Raw genomic sequence first — 18,438 nt, 5'->3', positions numbered from 1 at the left:
TATCATTTCAAAATCATATCTTTGTAAAATGTCTATCACAATAACCTTGATATTTGTCATCATTGTCCAATAGCTGTTCATCCTAACGTCAGTCACCAAATCGGGCACATTCCTTTAATTTTGCAAATGAGAGTATGGTCATTTTAATGTCTTCATATTTTGCTATAGAAGTATAGAGTGCAAATCTGCTCAAGTACCATTTTCACATCTGTTTTTGATCATACATACACATTATAGATAAAAATGGTACTTGAGCAAGGTGACATCTGCCCAATGTTTCCTAATCAAAAAACTGCTGAAACCCCCCATTTTTTTTGCTCTGAAACATTTAATGAATTTATAAAATCAACATGATTTTTGTGTATGATGTCATTTCTTAATGCAATGTAAGTTAGGATGTGTAAGTTCTTAACAGATACTCTGTACATATTATAGGTCACAAGACACAATTACCAGTATGTAGGAAAAAGATTTTTTGTTTATCATACTTTTATTGCACTAGGGATTCAAAAGAGTAACGGTTTCCATTATTTTTATCCATCAGGAACACTGCATATTACACTTCTATGTTGTCCATTAGACAAGCCAATGATTTCGATTGATATTTCATACGGAAGTTCATCGCCTGACTGCTATGTGATCAGCTTCCATCCTTAAAGCCAAAGTAAAGATTTATTAATAATATTAGCCTATAGATCTGGACTATAAGTTGTCCAGTTCACCATATATTCATGGCCTTTCTGGTTATTATGGCTTACTCTAGCATTCATTATAATGACTGTTTTGGGTATAAATGCAGAGTTAGAAATAGATCAACTATTTTGCCGACCAGTAGGGCTAATATTGGTCAGTAAATTGACATATATACTATTTTATCTGTTCCATAGATCTAGAATTATTTCATTAAGTTCTGTTTGTATGAGCCTGAAAATTAAACACATCCACGTGCTCTGTGTGTATACACGACTCTAACACAACTTAATAATTCAGGCTTCCAGGCCTGTTTTTTGGGTTAATGAGATCAGACCTCTGTGTCAACACATTCGATCAGTAAATGATTGTTCAGTTCTAAGTACAAAATGGAAGGATTGATTTGGATTATTTATTATTTTAAGTGCATAATGTATCATCAGCCACAGACATTAGAGAGGAAAAAAATCGCTGTGACAAAATTCCCTTCCCAGAGAGACGAGTGTGATTGAGTGGACAATTTGAAGCAATCATAACGGTGGTAGAGTGATGATACAAACACAGAAAAAAACCCACACAAAGTTGAGATTGGCCCCAATAACGCAGAATACAGCAATGTTTCGCCTGACCCCTTGTTGCCAGATGAGATGGTGTGTAAAACAATCGTTCGGTGCATTCATTTAATGATATATTTTGCATTGATAATGAAATAAATTATTAAGCAAGAATTCGCAGCAATGATCAATATCTAATTTCATTAGGATGGACCAATGATGGCTTTTATCACCAACCTCACTGAATTTCCTACAATAACAGCCTTGCCTATCACAAAAAAATAATTTTCCTACAGAGCCATTTTTAGGTCTGTAAATTTAGCCAAGAATTGCGCTGCAAACCTCGTCTGTCTATTCTTGTATTTCTCATTATTTTACTTTTTATATGCCAAACAAATTCTAGTGTTGCAGGTGTAAAGTTTGAAAGAATCGGACACATTTTTTTCTCATTTTGGGATGGTCTGATATTTAATTGGGTATGGAGTTATGATTTCCAACAGAAATACATGTACGAACGGTATATTTTTGTTAGTAAGGACTGCCTTAATGCTCATACACAATCTGATTAAATTAAACCAGCAAATCATTAATGTAGTGCAAGACCTATGAACCACACTTATAAGATAAAGCTTTATACATTTAGTTACATGTAATGCACTGAAAAAAAATTGCTTCTATATTGTAAAATACCATTATTTACCAAATATATACATTTATAATGATGAATTTTTTTTTTTATAAAACTGCTTATTATTAATGACTGATAGATCTGTGTCAAAAATATGAAATTGATAACTTGTGTAATCTCTGATCCTTGCATATTGATTTATTTAGCTAAGAGCGTATTTGAAAAAATCAATTTTTTATTCAATTTTAAAGGTTTATAGTGCATCACTCGATGTGACTTTTGTATTGGACTGTTATGTAAACAACAATGTTTGAAGAACTGAGTGAAAGAGTTTTAGGAAAATCCTTTTTGTGTGCAAAACCCTCACCTGTTTTATTCTTGTGTTTCCTCTGTAGACGGATTTGGAATCTAAAAAAGCAAATTTATTGATTTTGAAATTCAAGAATTTTAATGTACGTCTAATCATTGAAAAGGTGACAAACTTGGATTCTCTGCAGCCTTAAAAGAAATAAAATTAAACCTAGCTTTACTTGGAAACTGGCATAAAATGCTTTCTCCGCCCTAAGATCTTCTCACTATGCGCATGGTATAATTAACTTTTTCCATGCAATCCAGTTAGCTGCAAGATAATTCCTTTGTTATTTTGTGTCTATTGATTGGGATCCTGTGATTGTTTTTTTTTATTGAAACATTAACAGTGTTGGGAGAGGATGATGTGAGACTCCTCAGAGGACATCTCTTGTCAGAGGTTGCCGATTTGGTTATTACATTAATTCATATTCTGGCATTATTAGAGGACGTCCTTATGTAAATCATCAGTTCTCTCAAACAGATGGCATTGTGATGTGATGTGGGGATATGGTGACAGGAGAAATTTGTAGAAATCAAAACCGAATCTAAAGGATCCCGAAGCAGCTGTATAAATAAGGAAACTAGGCCGATTCAAAGCTGTCGAAGGCTGATCTGTCTTGAGCGTTGTGACGCTAGCTTGAATTAATGCGGTAGTGATGGTTTTCTGTCTTTTTGAGGTGAAGAGTTGAATCTCATTTGCTTTGGACAAACTTATAGTATTATTTGTCGTACTTTGACCATACTCTCTGATATTTGAATACACCAAATTACTCCATTTATCTGTGACTGTAACGGGTATAGTAAATATTGGACTTAATTTCCTCACTTGATGCCAGACATGCTCACCTTGCATCCGATTTGTGTGTAAAAGTAATGTTGATCTTTTGGAGTCTTATTTATACACAATGACTGTGTGGTGATTATCAATAGATTATTCTAATACGGAGTCTGAGGAGTTGGGCTTGAGATACCTGCTGTGAAGCATTTAAAAGGACACGCCTGAACGGCTCTGTCAACAATCGATAGATTGACTAGTCTCTCACACATATATATCTATAGATTCTTACTGTCCGTGTACAGTTCAATTGTTTGGTACTATTGTTTGCTGCATGGTTAACTTGGCTGCTTGTTGGGGTTTTACTGATGTCAATAAAACTCACTCCCAAGGTGGGAAAACCAAGTTTGAAATTTGTTTGCTCTCGTGAAAGTGCATGTCTGTTGCGTGATGTCTCCTACAGTCTGGAATGATTGCAAGACATGTCTTCTGGTGCAGCACTTCGTTATCCGTTTGAGTGAAAGCGCTTGAACACTAATGGAGTTGTAGAGATTTCTGTAAGATGGGCAAGAGACTGTTGATGGCACTCAGTCGACAACTTAGTGGTATCAAGTCTGTATTTGGCTTTGATGACTCTTCTGTAGAGAAGGAAGAAAAGGCGGTGGCTGGCGTCAAGCGGGAACCCATTGCAGCGGAGCAGTTCCTCCAAAAGCTCAAACAGAAAAAATCGGACAAACATCTCAACATTGAAGTTCGGGTAAGTCCAATTTTATTTTAATGATAATTTTAATTCTAAAATTTAATTGAAATTTTTAGTAAATGAAAAAAAAAATTAAATATTGAAAATTTATTTTAAGAAAAATTATGTTATTTACATGTCATGCCATAAATTGATGATTTTTAAAATGATTCTGCAGTACTTGTATTAATTGTCTAGATAAATCGTTGTCTTACCTTTTAAAAAAATCAGGAATCCTCTATTGATTTGGATAATGATTGTCAAGGTCTTCTTATGAAATTGTCAACTCAATTAAAGAATGCATTAACATCTGTGAATTTGATTAAAACACGGAAAATCAATGCAGAGAGGATGCAGTTAAAAATGAACATAAACAGAGCAAATTCTGTTTATCTTCCGACAGTTGGTAGAACGTGTCTCATCAGATATTGTCCCTGTGCAGTCAGAACCTTTTTATATTGTAAAGCTTAATTATGAGTATGAGACTTCAAATGTAAATCTGACAGTTTTTGTGCTTCTCCATCATTTGGAATAGAGATAATCAATTTCTTTTCCTAATTGTGCAGATAAAATTCATTTTTTGATGTGTATATATCTATAAGATATAATACCTGAATTCTAGTACATGTATACCCATATATGTTGGACCTGTTCCCTGCACACACCTAATAACAGGTGTTGTCTGTGTTTAAATTACAATTTTCCGATCCCTTAGGCATTAAGTTTTGAGCTATATATATAAAATATAGATGATATTGTTGGTTAAAAAGAACCCAGTAACAAAATAGCCTCTCCTATGTACGTCCAAATGATGTCCATAGGATCGAGTTATAGCCAACCCCTTACAGCAATATCATATAGAAGAATATGACTCAACACCTAGAAATTGCATTTCTTGCTGATCAAATATGTATATTTTCAATTTATCCACAATATATGTATTATTAAATATTCCATGTTTAATCAATTTCTGTTCTATAGATGTAGCATACTTTTATCAATACTTAGCACGAGTAAAATAAGTTAACATATAATTTATACAATAATTCATACAATAATCAATAATTGCAGCAGGTTTTTGTTGGATATTTTTTTTTTTTATCCACTTGGCAAATATTTATTGGCTGACTTTCATGATCATTATCAAGATCATCAATTGTGAATAAATTGCATTCTCAGAAAATTGAATGATAGAGCCGCAAAAGTATTAAATTAGGTATAATGAACATTTAAGGCCATCCGTTAAAAATTTTTTGTTTGGAATTGCCACCTAGGGGTTTCTAGACCCAGGAGGGAGCTGGAAGATATTTTTTGTTTATTTTTTAATGTTGAAGTTTAACTAATCAAAAATTGGTAAATAATACATTGAAATAAAAATCTTCATATAAAAGTAAAGTTCTTATTTTTTGGCTACTAAAATTTTATCAGCAGGGGGTATTTTAATGAGGCAGGAGGCAATTACAAATAAACAATAATTTTATATTGGCCTAAGGAGAAAAATATGTGTAGCTGAAAGCCAATTTTGATTTGAAGCTCTCTAAAAAAAAACAGAGAGATGATTTTTAGACATATTAAAGTACCCGGTACATTTAAGGTATTCAATGTATGTAAAGACCACATTTTAAACCAAGTAATTTAATTGTCTAACATTCTTAACCATGGTATCATTTTGAAGTTTTCTTCAAATAAAAAATACTCTATCAAAGGAATTCTCAAAGTTTTGATTAATGTCCAATTAATTGCACCTTTTTACATTGAAATCTATGGGTAATGAATGTTTTATTAAGATATTGTAAAATGGAACTGGAAATTCATACAAATCTCTTGGTAAATATATGCTTAAACTTTCTTTTTATTAAAATATGGAATAAAATGAATCATTTACTGCAGATATTTTGACAAAATTAAAATTTTCTGCTTTTCATCAAGTGAATATAACTTTTCAAAAAAGTGTAAGATGCAATATGACCAGTTTCTTATATGCTTTCAGTCCTGTGAATTTGGTTCATTTCATTTTCATTGTTATCTAGCAATACATTTTTAACTACATGTAATTTGATTCAAAATTGTTCAATATATCCCATCATTATACATTGGATACCTTTATATTTTAAGCTTCGAATCATTTCTTTAATGCAATTCTTAAATCTTCTGTTTTACAAGCTTTAAAAGTTAAGTCCATGCAAGTGTAAACTAAAAATTTACACAATTATTATTCTAAAATTATATTAATAGTTCCTTTATTTGGTAAAGATTAAAATCATTGAGTTTGAATAGAACACATTGTTTGACAATGGGGTGTGTACCTCTAGCTGCCGAGTCTGTAAGATCACCCTTAATCATTGTTTTATATGAGGGATACTGAAAGTAAAGGAACTATGGACATATAGAATATTCTCTCCCTTTCATTAGATATTTCATTTTTCCAATTTTAATGAAATAACGTATTTTTAATGATCAACCAACAAAAATGAAAGTCAGTTCTGAAGTTCTAAGTGAGGTATCGAGCTCGCAATTCTTTACAATGTATGCATGCAAGGCTTGTGCTATGTTTAACTTGTTTGCAATCTTATGAAAAGTTACAAACACGAACACTGAGTTTAATTTGTCATACATGTAATTAACTTGCACATAGAACACATCTAAATTTGGATGAATTTTTGAAATTTTTACCAAATACCGGTGAATGTATACCTAATGGAAACAAAAACATTACACATTAGCCTTGATTATATACATTAAAGAATTGTCAGCATGGTATATAATTTGCTTGCTTGTATCTTGGCAATCAACACCATTATGACATTAGTTAAGCATTAATGCATGTACATGTATTATATACATGAATACCAAGGATATAAATTCTAATTATTTTTACCTCAGATATTTTGATGAAATTTCTTGGATGAATTTTTACTGAGTTACCATTCCAATTTCTTAAGAAGTTAATTATCTCAACATATTGGATCCTTTTGGAATTTCATGAAGATTTGCCAAAATTTCCCATTTTCCCAATATTTACTGACATGTGTTTCTGCCTTATATAGGCATATTCTTTTTATTTAAATTTCATGAAAGTTATTGTGAAAGTCAACAATTGTTTCATGTAAAAAAAAATCTGTTAAGATTGCTGATATGTTTCTAGATCTACTGAAAAATTATTGATATATTAATCCCCATGGTCATCTCAAATTTGTAAGCAATTATTGCAGCATTCTACAACTTTATGCATTGTTCACAATAAAAACTATTAAAACAATGATATTGCATTAGCATTTTACACCAAAAAGGTCTACAAGTACAATTTCGTACACATTTCACCTATAACTCCTTAACGACAGGAAAATAATAAGCTGCACAGACTAGCTAGGCCTCTTTAATTTATTTTTGTTAAAAAAAAAACCAGTTGGCAGAATATAACATACCCAGTAAATTTATAGCATGATGTAGTTGCATGTGTCAGCTAGTTACTCATAAAAATATATCTAAAGACAAAGATATGATATAGTTGTATGTACATGACTTTGAAATTGAAGCAAAACATAGAAAATACAAGGTAATAATAGCTCAGGACATGAGACACTCGTCATGATATCATTATAAGCACTGGATCCTTGTTAGTTATCTGTTTAAACCTAGCTTTGATTCATCTTTATTGAAATGTTTACTCTTGACTTTAACTTTGTCTTAATTCATATCAATTAAATAGATCACATACATAATACCTCCAATATTGCAGTAATTCAATGTTAGATTCAGTATCTCCAACATTGTATTAGTTAAATGTATAAATTCAGTATAGAAGGTTTATCTAAAGAGGCTGGGTGGTCAACATATTAATCATCAGATGTTCCTTAAATTATTAGATATGATGTCTTTATCGATATATTTTAGTTCTGAAATATAAAATTTTGCCATGTATTTATTCAGAGCTCTTCTGTTAAAGGAGATTAATATACTAGGGCAAAAATGGCCATGACCGTCCAGCCCCCTTAACTTGTAGGTCACTTGCTTCATAAAAGTACAAGTCAATAATACAATTCTTACTTTAGTAGAACAAACCCTTCAAACCTTTAAGTCAGCCATTTTAAACTTTTTCAGCAGTTTGCGTGCTTCTTTGAATTAAAGCTATTTTACAACATGTGATGTAATTCACCGAAAGAAAAGAGATACAATAGAGGATGAAATGCACCAAACTTCAAATAGCTCACACTAGTCGGAATCACGGGAAACGAGAATTAATACCATTATAGGTGGCCGTTCCTGGAAGTCTTGAAAAATTTATGATGTTCCTAATAAAGCAATTATTTTATGTGCATTAGCATTCCGTTTTATTTCAAATATCTCACTGGGGAGTTGTTTGTTCATAGATGGTGCAGTAGTAAATGCAAATTACAGAGAATGGTCGCAAATCGTGCTAGAAATGGTTTGTCACAAATACTTAATAGTTTTTTGTTGGGCTGTAATTTTATTAACAAGATCTTGTATATTCTGTATTGGTTTATTGCTCTGTTGAGGTTTCTCTTACATCACTGCTGCTAGGAATGCTGTCTGTTGGATGGTTTCCAGCCTCACTTTAAATGACTATTATAGGATAAATTTCTACAGTCAGACTATAATAAACACCTCTCCCTTCAAGCAAAGCTTCTCCATGACAGCTTTTAAGGAAATAAAAGGAAGTGAGATTCAGCTGTAACTTTTAATGTTTGAAAGTATATTTCTAGCTGACATCATTTTTCAAGTATGAACATAATTATAAATTTTTCTCCTGAATCAATTTAATTAATGTAATCCTTGCTAAAATGACTGCCAAAATGGCAAAGAACAATTTGATCTTCAAAACAAAATTTATAATATATTTGATGCCATAAATATCTTAAAACTGTAGTGTACAAACTCTAAACAATAATTACCAATTACCGGTATTAATTAAAGTTTGCAAATCTTGAAGTATGTTTTGCAATCGCATATTTTATTAACAATTATAAGTACAGTTTACACTATATAAGTTACTGTAAGTATAGTATACACTTGACCATGCATGGTTTTACTTGTTGTTAAACAAAATTTTTAAATTGCAAATCTTTAAATATCTCATTTTTCTGAACTAAGCAGGCCTCATAAGCAAGCAAATTAACATAATAGCACATTTTGCAGCAAAACAAGATTATGCAAAATACAGCTCCAACGTGAGTGCACAATAGGTACTATAGATGGTATTGATTATGTGGTAAATTGAACTATATATCTACATGATGAAAATTGCTCTCTTTGTTCCATGAATGTAGCTCAACTTATTTTGGTTATAGATGTGTAAATTGATGTCATTTGTTAGGTTTATCATTGCCTGACTATCTCTTATTTTGACAACTACGATTCTACTGTAGATCTAATTCAGTGTTTACTCGGTTCATTACGGCACACTCACTATCCAAACATTGGCCTATGTCGGATGGTTAGAAATTCAAAAAGAAATCATATTTTTTAGAATGTCATTTTCATACTAGTCAGTTTGTTTGGTTTCTGATTCTCACTCTGTTTGACTATATCTTGTGTTGCTTCTAACTGTGTCATATTACCTCTTAGTGATAAGTGTAACACACAATATTTCTATAAAAGTATTAATTTCGTGTTGTAATGACGTTACACCAGGTTCTGCTTTTAACACCCTTTTATTGAGAATTCTTTCTATGATTTGTGTAGAGTCATGCTTGCAAATAAAATTGTAAGATATGATAATTAAAAATATCAAGCTCTATGGAAGAATATACTGTAAAACTTTTGGTTTAGCCTTACATGTTAACCTCCAGTGGTGAAAAAGAGGTAGATCTAGAATGGAAAAGAGAGAGCATTGTAATATCTTAAATCTCGTATTTTTATATATACTGAATGTGTGGATATAAGTCTCTAATTAGTTATAAAGGATACCAACTAAAACAAAATGACTTCAGAAATGTTTATTTAAGGTCAGACGACACGTTCCTCGAGAATCTTTTTTGTATCCCCTCGTAAGAAAGAGTTCCAATAAAAAATATTAATTTTATAATTATTTTAAAAATGATTAAAATTTAATTGGATATGGTTATGTGTCTCGATGGCCGAGTGGTTAGAACCGTGGCCGCTCGCTGACAGAATTGTATAGGTTCTAGAGGTCGTGAGTTCAAAGCCCCGCCCCGGCCGAGAAAAAGTTCCAATATAGTGAATTTTGCTGTGCTGTATATGGATTTATTTTTATATCAGCAATTCAAGTGTATTTTCAAGAAGATTTTGTAGGAAATTGCATACTCTAGTATTTTGCAGAAATGCTGGTAAGGTACCCTAATTTTTTGCAAGAAAGCTTGTCAAAATAGTAGTAAACCATCAACAAATTCCTGAAAAAAGTTATCTAAAATTGAGGAACGTGTCGTCTGACCTTAACACATACTAAATAAAAGTTTTTTCCTGCAATGATTGTTCAGACTTTAAAACATAATATGGTAGCATGAAAGCCGTCTTCTTTGACTTATAACTACATATAAATAGAAATTTTTTTCAGAACGTTATTTATTTTACAACAATTGATAAACAAGTTCTACGACTTATATTAATATCTCTCGTTGGCACGATTAGATACAGTAAATAGAAGATGAGGGGGAAAGGGAATGATGCAAAATCTGGGCATTAGGTCTGAACTAGAAAGATCTAATAGCTGGCGGTATGTCAGTGTCATTGTGTGTGTCATGGATATGTTCACCACTTCACTATGATCGAATGTTTCAAGCAAAATTTTAATGCATTATTTTACCGGTACTTTCTGTTTGCTTCTTCAGAAACAAATAGAATACCAACAAATACCAAATCATCAGAAATTTCAGAATTGATTCATGGATTCATTTATAAAGCTATCCTTGCAATCTTTTATTATTGTTTTCAGTTGAAAGAGTGACAGTCAATTATTTGTGTGGCATTTGATTAGGATCTGTTATCAAACAAAACTGCATTAAAAATTAACACAATTTGTAAACTTTTTACAGTGAATGCATGCACAAATATGCATACACAAAATCATTGGACAGTTGTTGGCAATTTGTAGCCATTATTCAGAGTTCAAATCATTAGTAATTTTGGTGGTAAAAATTAATTAAATTTCTGTTATAAAAGAAATTTCAGGTTTTGATATCAATTAATGGTTGAATGCAAGATTAACAGCTTATCTTTATCTATATGGTACAAATTAAAGGATAATGTCAAAGTATGGAGAACCTGTATATTAACAGAGAGAGGTATACAAGTCTTGTAGTGACCCAAAGCAAGGGACATCCAGGCAGATCAAATTAGACATTCATTTCTTTCAAAAGAAAACATTTCAAATAAATTTCTCAATTGATCTTCAATTTAAATTTCCCTTTAATGTCCCTACAAAAAGAGTTCAAACTGAACAGTGCTGCTTTTTTGTCATGCAGAATGGAGAGCGGACTTAAGTTTACTTTCTTAGTGTGCATCCCATGGACGTTGGCAAGGTTTCGTATTATGATCGATGCAGTTTAATTCAATATTGCGGTAATTATAAGATGGAGTGTTTGTTCTGGCTGCGGTAGAGGTTCACTGGGTCTCTAAATGGCTGCATGATCTGTGAGGGCCCCATACATCACCGCTCTGAAGCACTCTTGGCCCATCGAGTCCATGATATCACTGTCAGCCACTGCCTTTATTTACACCTTACCCAGCATCCATCTTCCCACATGAAGACCCAGAAATTCATTTCAGTGATCAAGTGTTACAGGGCAAAGCAATAATTCTTCATCCCGCATTCCTTTAGATTGCCATAATTTGGGTGATTTATGTCGTATCTTAGTTGTTTTGTTTTCTACCATCTGCCATTAAATATCACAGTGACTGCATGTTTTGAATTGAACAGAAAACTCCATCTTATGATTTCTGATATTAAATCTGTCATTAATATTTATACTCTTGTTCGTAAATTATCAGAATCGTGATATTTTCTTTGAAATTTATAGAACAAAAGGGGCTGCTGACAATTTAATATTTATAGGACATCATCCTCTCCATTTAAAATGTGCCCAATATTTTTTCAAAGTTCTTGAAATTGTTGGTTTAATTGATTTTTAGTAAGCATAAGATTTATACTTTTCTCGTCTATCGTAGGTGAAAAATATTTCCAGTTACATATTTATACTCTACAAAAACCAACTCTGTGGCCAGATCTGTATATCCAGGTCCTTTACTTACATGTACCAAATAACATTATTGCTCTGCAGTATTGTGACAGTCTTGTATAATGGCAAGATCACAGTTAAATGTACCCTTGTTTTTGTGGTCCTATTCTGCTCTCTACTGTACATGAATGCACCGATACTGTATTGAAAAACTTTCAATCATTTTTTCCCTTCACCAATTTGAACAATAACCCTTTGTCATGGTATTCCTATTAACAATCTGCATGATCATCATTTTTTTTTTCTTTTAATAATTTTTCCAGCTGCTTGCAGATCTCTTATGTAATCATTAAAGTTGAATTCAAAAAAGTTTAAATTTTTAAATAACTTTAACAAAGAATTATCTGGTAGTTCTGAATTACATACTGACCCAAAGTTTTAACCCCAAGTCCAGAGAGGGCAAACATACAAATTACGAAGGTGACCTTATACCTTTATAATCATCCAAGTTAGGGATCAATTAATTCATATTGATCACTGAGAGATAAAAATTGCCCAGATGTAGTTCACCCATAAAGACCTTGTACAGAAATACAGACAGCAATTACGCTGACATTCGGGTAATGCAAAACATGGAATTTACATTGAGCAGCAGATGAAGCTGAAGGTCAGCTAGATGGCTGTAGATTTCTGTGGGTTTTTTATAGCATGATTTGTTTCCTGTCTGTTGTAGGCCATTGTGAGGAACCAAGATGAATTCCCTAATACGGTTGCCATGACACCAGAAAACATTTTGCTAAATGTCAACCAAGATGTAATTACCTGTAAGTTTTACCTGGCTAGAATCTTCTCTTCTTTTTTTTGGATCAAAGAATTTATTAATTTTTTTTCATTTATTAGATAAACATGTATAGAATACTGAGTATCAGTGGTTTAGGATGGTATAATAACTTCCTATATATTAGTTTTTATAGGTGACAAAGGTTGATGAATTTGCGAAAGAATTAAAAAAGGTTCTTGTGAAAAAAATACCATGATAAGGTTTAATCTTGTTTGATAAATTGTATCTGTTAGATGGATCATTGAAATCTGTCTATAACTATATCTCACTACTTTTATTCCATAAAAATGAGTCAATGGTATAATTCCCAAGTGTAATTTTGATTTTCTGCTATATATAGTCACATTACACTTAGGATTTGCTAATGTAGCTATCTAATCATATCATGTACACATGGGATATGCTTTTCTCATAAATGTCATTGCATTCAGAAAGTTTTTGAACAGTTATGATACTGCTTGCAAAGTGTTTTTTGTTAAAAGATTCCAATTATTATTTTTAATACCTTATTCAAAGGTACATCAAAATCAAGCATAAGTTGCATTTCTTTCAGTAAGCTTTCTCCAATAATTCAATTAGCAAATAATCAGCAAGATATGATTGCTTTTCTGGAACTGCTTATGGCAAACAAACATATAGAAAAAGAATTTTAAATTAATAAATCTTTGTATTGATTGGTTGGGTTTTTAGTGGACAAAATGCATGGAATTTAGGGCCATTTCTTTAACAATTTCAAACTTCAAACTTCACAAGGGCAGTATGTACAGGCTTGCAGTAGCCAACATGGCACCTACATGGGGTAGTTGGGGGTGATGACACAGTGTACGTTTATTTAATTTCAAGTATTGTGTGTCACACCCTGACAGCTGTGTCTGCATGGTTTATGTCAAACGCAGCACTACTACTACTGTAGAATTCAGTACTATTACAGTGAACTTACTATATATATAGGATTCTCACACTTTTTTCTTGACTTTATGTATATACATTACATGAGTTTGAACATGATGACAGCAGACTTAGATTTTCTTTTACGTATTTATAATCATAAATGGGTTTCACACTTTTTCTTGTTTTTATGTATATATTGCATTTATATATTTGGGCAGAAAGCTAAATTTGAATTTCACTAAGATCTTCTATTTTTGGTCTGATATTACATATGGTTGATCCATGTTTCGAAATGATTTTCACCTGACATCACGCTAGTCATATACATATGGTTGACACCTGAATACCTCCTCAATGACTGTATCATGACACCCCTCTCTGTTTCAGATGACCACTCCCGGGTTGTTCTGTATGATATACCGCAGGATGAGGGCTGTTCAGATTACATCAACGCCAGCTTCATTGATGCAAGTAACACTCCAAGATTGACATTCGCGCTATCAAAATAGCTGTGGCATGATATTTAGAATCATAAGCTATAGAAATTTTTAAAAAGCTGTGTAAAGAGATAATTCCTATACACAAATAACCCAAAGCTATAGAAAGAAACGATATTTCAACTCACAAATACCAATTTAAAAATCATTTGAAAATGTCATATTTCAAATCACATATATAGAAATCTTATTTTAGAAAAATTCTATTTTGTGAATTATTTTTGGAAACATATTAATATCAGAAAATTTGGTATGAGCGAGGAAGAAAAATAAAAAACTTGGGCTTTTGATGTAATAGATAAAACATTTTTATGATGTGTCAGATTATTTGAGATATTGGACAATATAATCTAGATCTGATTTAAGAGTGCAGTAAACTGTTATTGTTTTCTGAATAGCAATTAATATTTTTATCAAAACAATTTGTAGTTGTGAGTGACTAGTTTTGCTTGAGAATCTATCAATCTTGTATAAGTCAAGGATGTTAATACCTATACACGAGTATGCATGGGTACTGTATGTTAAAATTTAAGATTCTTAATATTTTTAAAATTTTAAAAAATTAAACCATAATGTTTTGTAATAGAATATAAACTGAATGGTATAAAAAAAATGCTAATGAATGCCAGATTAAAACAGCCATGCAGGTACAGGTAGCTGTCAGTTTGTTTGGCTCTGATTCACAAAAGACTCATTTATTGCAGAATTTTATCTTAATTCACCATGCGTTTCTCTTGAATACGAACAGTAATGATAAAAGTAATATTATTCATTCTATGTAAATATTATAGCTCAAACATAATAGACGATTACTCTCCATTTCATGTGTTCTGGTGTTGTTACACTGCACAAAGCAGGAATCGGGAGCTATGGTCCATGATCCCTGTAATAGAAATTATCCGATCTGATCCGACAAGCTGCAACTCGATGGTACACTGTACCAACCTTATCTTAATAGCCGTTTTTTATTTTTTATTTTTTAGGGTTACTGTCGAGCCAAAGAGTACATAGCAACCCAAGGTAGGGAGCAGCTGTAATTACGATTTCTGTCCCCACTCCCAGGCAGTCATTTCTCAGGCATTTAGTTGTCCACTCCGTGCTGTGTTTTGTTTGTGCAGTTGTGTTTTAAGATAACATTGTCGGGAAGTCTGCAGGACATTTGGACGGGAGATCGGTTAATTGTTCTGTCATGTGACTATCGGGAGAGATTGCACGAGCCTCAGGCCACCGTCATTGATGACTACTGCTGCTGTCGTAGCTTTCCATCTAAAATGATTTCCTAGTCTGAGTCTGTCTAGAGAATCTTGATTTTATTTCCTCCTAATTAAATGATGCTTTCTGCATTACTCAATGTTGACAACTTCCTGGATCAAAAGTTATGCATCCACCTGATGCAGGCTCTTTATTTAGAACTGTAAAAGTTTAGTACTCACTTTTAAAAATTATGTAACTTAGTCTTGCACACTTCAGCATGCACAAGACTGCATGTAACATATGCTTTATTACTTACTTACTGCCCTTGACGCCTTTGGCGTTATAAGGTCTCCTTTATACTTATCTTGAAACTCTGATTACACAGGGTGTTGTCACTGGTAGAATTAGTGTATTGTAGGCTTATATGCCTTATGTCATTCTTGCCTCAATTCCAGTTGGGCTCTTTGTATCAATTGCTATTGCATAATGCTTTGATATTTTCAGATGACATCATGATAAAACCTAGTACATAATGGGTTTTTTTTTTTATATGAGCGGTATATATCAAATGATCTACTGGTAGTTTTTCATTTATAATAGTTTTATATCTCCTAAATAGCTCTCAGTAATAATGCTTTAAATCAAAAGAGTAACAAAATTTTACATCTCTTGAAATAATATTTTAATCCTTTATGAAGTTGGAGAATTTTTAAACTTGTTCTATGAGGAACTAGTCAGCACTAAAGAGTTGGATAAAAGTACTTACCATACTGTGGTTTTATCAGAATACATTGAGTACTATATTTTTGTGAAATTCATTGTTGGCTTGATTCCTGAAATGGAATGTTCATTGGGGTGCAATAGTTGATAACATATATCGATAAGATCATCATCCATGGATTAACATGTCCTTAAAACTGTGTTTTTCACTAAATCTATAAAAATGAAAATGAAACCTCAGTACACAAAACACAAATTGACAGTTGACGTTAAGGCCCCTGACAAAGTCTGTGTTTGATACCATGTTCATTGTCCCCATATTGTAGGACCCAAGCAGAAGACAGTTCCTTCGTTCTGGAACATGGTGTGGCAGGAAAGGGTTCACTGCATCGTCATGGCAACTGGTCTGTTTGAAAATGCTAATGTAAGTATCCGTCAGTTTTTAGATATCTATAAAAGCATAATCCCACCGAATCAATTTTGATTTTACTAAGAAATGATGGATTTGGAATACTTTTAAACATACAGTATACATGTACTTTAATTATTCTTAATATCTGATTAAACGCGAGGAATTTATATCCACGTAAAATCGTGAAAAGCTTCCCTCGCGGATTTTAAAATCTCTCCATTGTTCTCTGAGAGTTTGGAACTATAAGAAATGTAGATAAATGTTCTGCATTCGCAATTTCATATTCTCGCGATTTGATACAAAACAGCAGGATCAAGGAAATAAGTACACGCATTGTATAAGGAATTTACAGTATTGTTTTAGAATTGTCTTAATATTTCACTTCAGTTTCTGAAATAAAACCTGGTGATAAATGAATTGTAACCTTAAGTTTTCCAGAGGGTTTCATCTGTGCCAAAACCAAGTGGGGTTTTTTTTTCAAGTGAAGATCTTTAAGAAAATTTCTGTTTTTTATAGCAACAGTGTGACAAGTACTGGGGGGACGTATTCAGCATGCACAAGTACGTCAAACATGGAGACATCCACATCTGGCTGGAGTCCACCATGGAGATCTCACAGCTGACAATCCGGACCATCCGGATACAGAGGGTAAGTCATCTCGTGTGTACCTATGTCAAGCCCTGGATAAAACAATTACATAGTACGATCAATTTGGAAATTGGAAAATATAATAAAAACAAGAACGCTTGTGTTTGGCCTTGTAATCTGTGTATAGAGCTCTGTTTGATGTTTGGTTTTTAATTGCTTGCTCACCAGGTTCTTAAAAAACACCAATGTAGTGATATGTTTTGAAAGGCATCAACCAAACATAACCGAGATATTTTCTGTGGGTTTTTGTATAGATAAGTAATACATCAAATATATGATATAGCCGATCTCCGAATAAGCAAATACAAGACCGTGGTACTCTATCTGCTGTGAAGTTGTCAGATGTCTTGGTCTTTACATCTGCACACTTCCTCATTCCCTCACGTTCAGCTCCCACAGTCCTTTAGTGGTCCAAGCCAAACTTGATGCTGCATCCTGGCACTATACTGTGGCCTAGATTAGGCCTTCAAGCTTTAGGATGAGAGTAATTTCTATCCTGTGTACTTTATCAACGATTCTTTTGTTCTGAGACATAACCCAATTTATTGATACCAAATTTCATTGAAAGTCTTTAATTACACTTTATTTGACAAGCAAAACGTGTCATGAAATTGTTAATAGAACTGTTAACTATTATTTTAGGAAGGGGCCCCTGACCAGCGCATTGTTAAGCACTTTGAGATGATTGGCTTCAATGACGAGGGTACAGACGCAGGGTTTGTACTGGATTGCAGACGGAGAGTTCACGACTACATGCTGACTGCCGACGGCCCAATTCTTGTACACTGCAGGTAACATTTTCATGTATAATTAGTCCAGCTAGGGTTCCATTGCTGAATGACTGTCTATGATTGCTACCAATCCTATGCACCAGGAAATTATGATTTTCAGCCAAAATTGAAGAAAACATGCATTGATGCTTGTGTTGATAAAGGTGCATAAAGGCAATCATTTTTACTCAGCATGTACGGTAGAATACAAATTAAAACCTTTTATTGATGAGATTGCAAATAAGTTTAAAGTGCTTCTGGCTGCCTTTTAGAGGTCTAGATGTTATGTAGAACATCTCATTTAGACGTCATCAACAGTTTGAATTTTTAAAGGGGTGCTAAACTATTAGTAAACCAATTTTTTTAGCTTATTAAAAGTAGAAAAAACTTCTCTTTTCCTCCACATTTTTAGAGGTCATTTGAAGTTTGAACATGGACTGGATGACTTTATAGATACTTTGTTTCATTGCTTTGCTTTTTATAGATGTATATTTGTGTGATTTGATATCAATATCTGAGGACTTAATTATAACTGAATATGTTACGCAATAATTTTAATTCTCTAAGAATTA

General features: G+C 32.6%; 1 protein-coding gene across 7 annotated transcripts in view; it reads left to right on the top strand.

Moving 5' to 3' along the window:
• Positions 1-18,438, top strand: part of LOC128164949 (receptor-type tyrosine-protein phosphatase epsilon-like) — a 77,608-nt gene that overhangs the window by 43,309 nt on the left and 15,861 nt on the right. For 6 of the 7 annotated variants that reach the window (XM_052829068.1, XM_052829071.1, XM_052829065.1 and 3 more), the window contains 7 exons: positions 3,643-3,755; positions 12,627-12,717; positions 14,013-14,092; positions 15,106-15,142; positions 16,363-16,460; positions 16,965-17,096; positions 17,739-17,887. In XM_052829068.1, coding sequence (XP_052685028.1) covers positions 3,643-3,755; positions 12,627-12,717; positions 14,013-14,092; positions 15,106-15,142; positions 16,363-16,460; positions 16,965-17,096; positions 17,739-17,887 — 700 coding nt within the window. Of the gene's footprint in view, positions 1-3,313; positions 3,756-12,626; positions 12,718-14,012; positions 14,093-15,105; positions 15,143-16,362; positions 16,461-16,964; positions 17,097-17,738; positions 17,888-18,438 lie in introns of those variants that run through there. The other variant, XM_052829072.1, reaches the window with a different exon arrangement.

This window comes from Crassostrea angulata, chromosome 10, assembly GCF_025612915.1.
Source record: "Crassostrea angulata isolate pt1a10 chromosome 10, ASM2561291v2, whole genome shotgun sequence".
NCBI lineage: Eukaryota > Metazoa > Mollusca > Bivalvia > Ostreida > Ostreidae > Magallana > Magallana angulata.
Note: the sequence above shows the minus strand (reverse complement) of the source record. Positions and strands in the feature narration are given on the sequence as shown.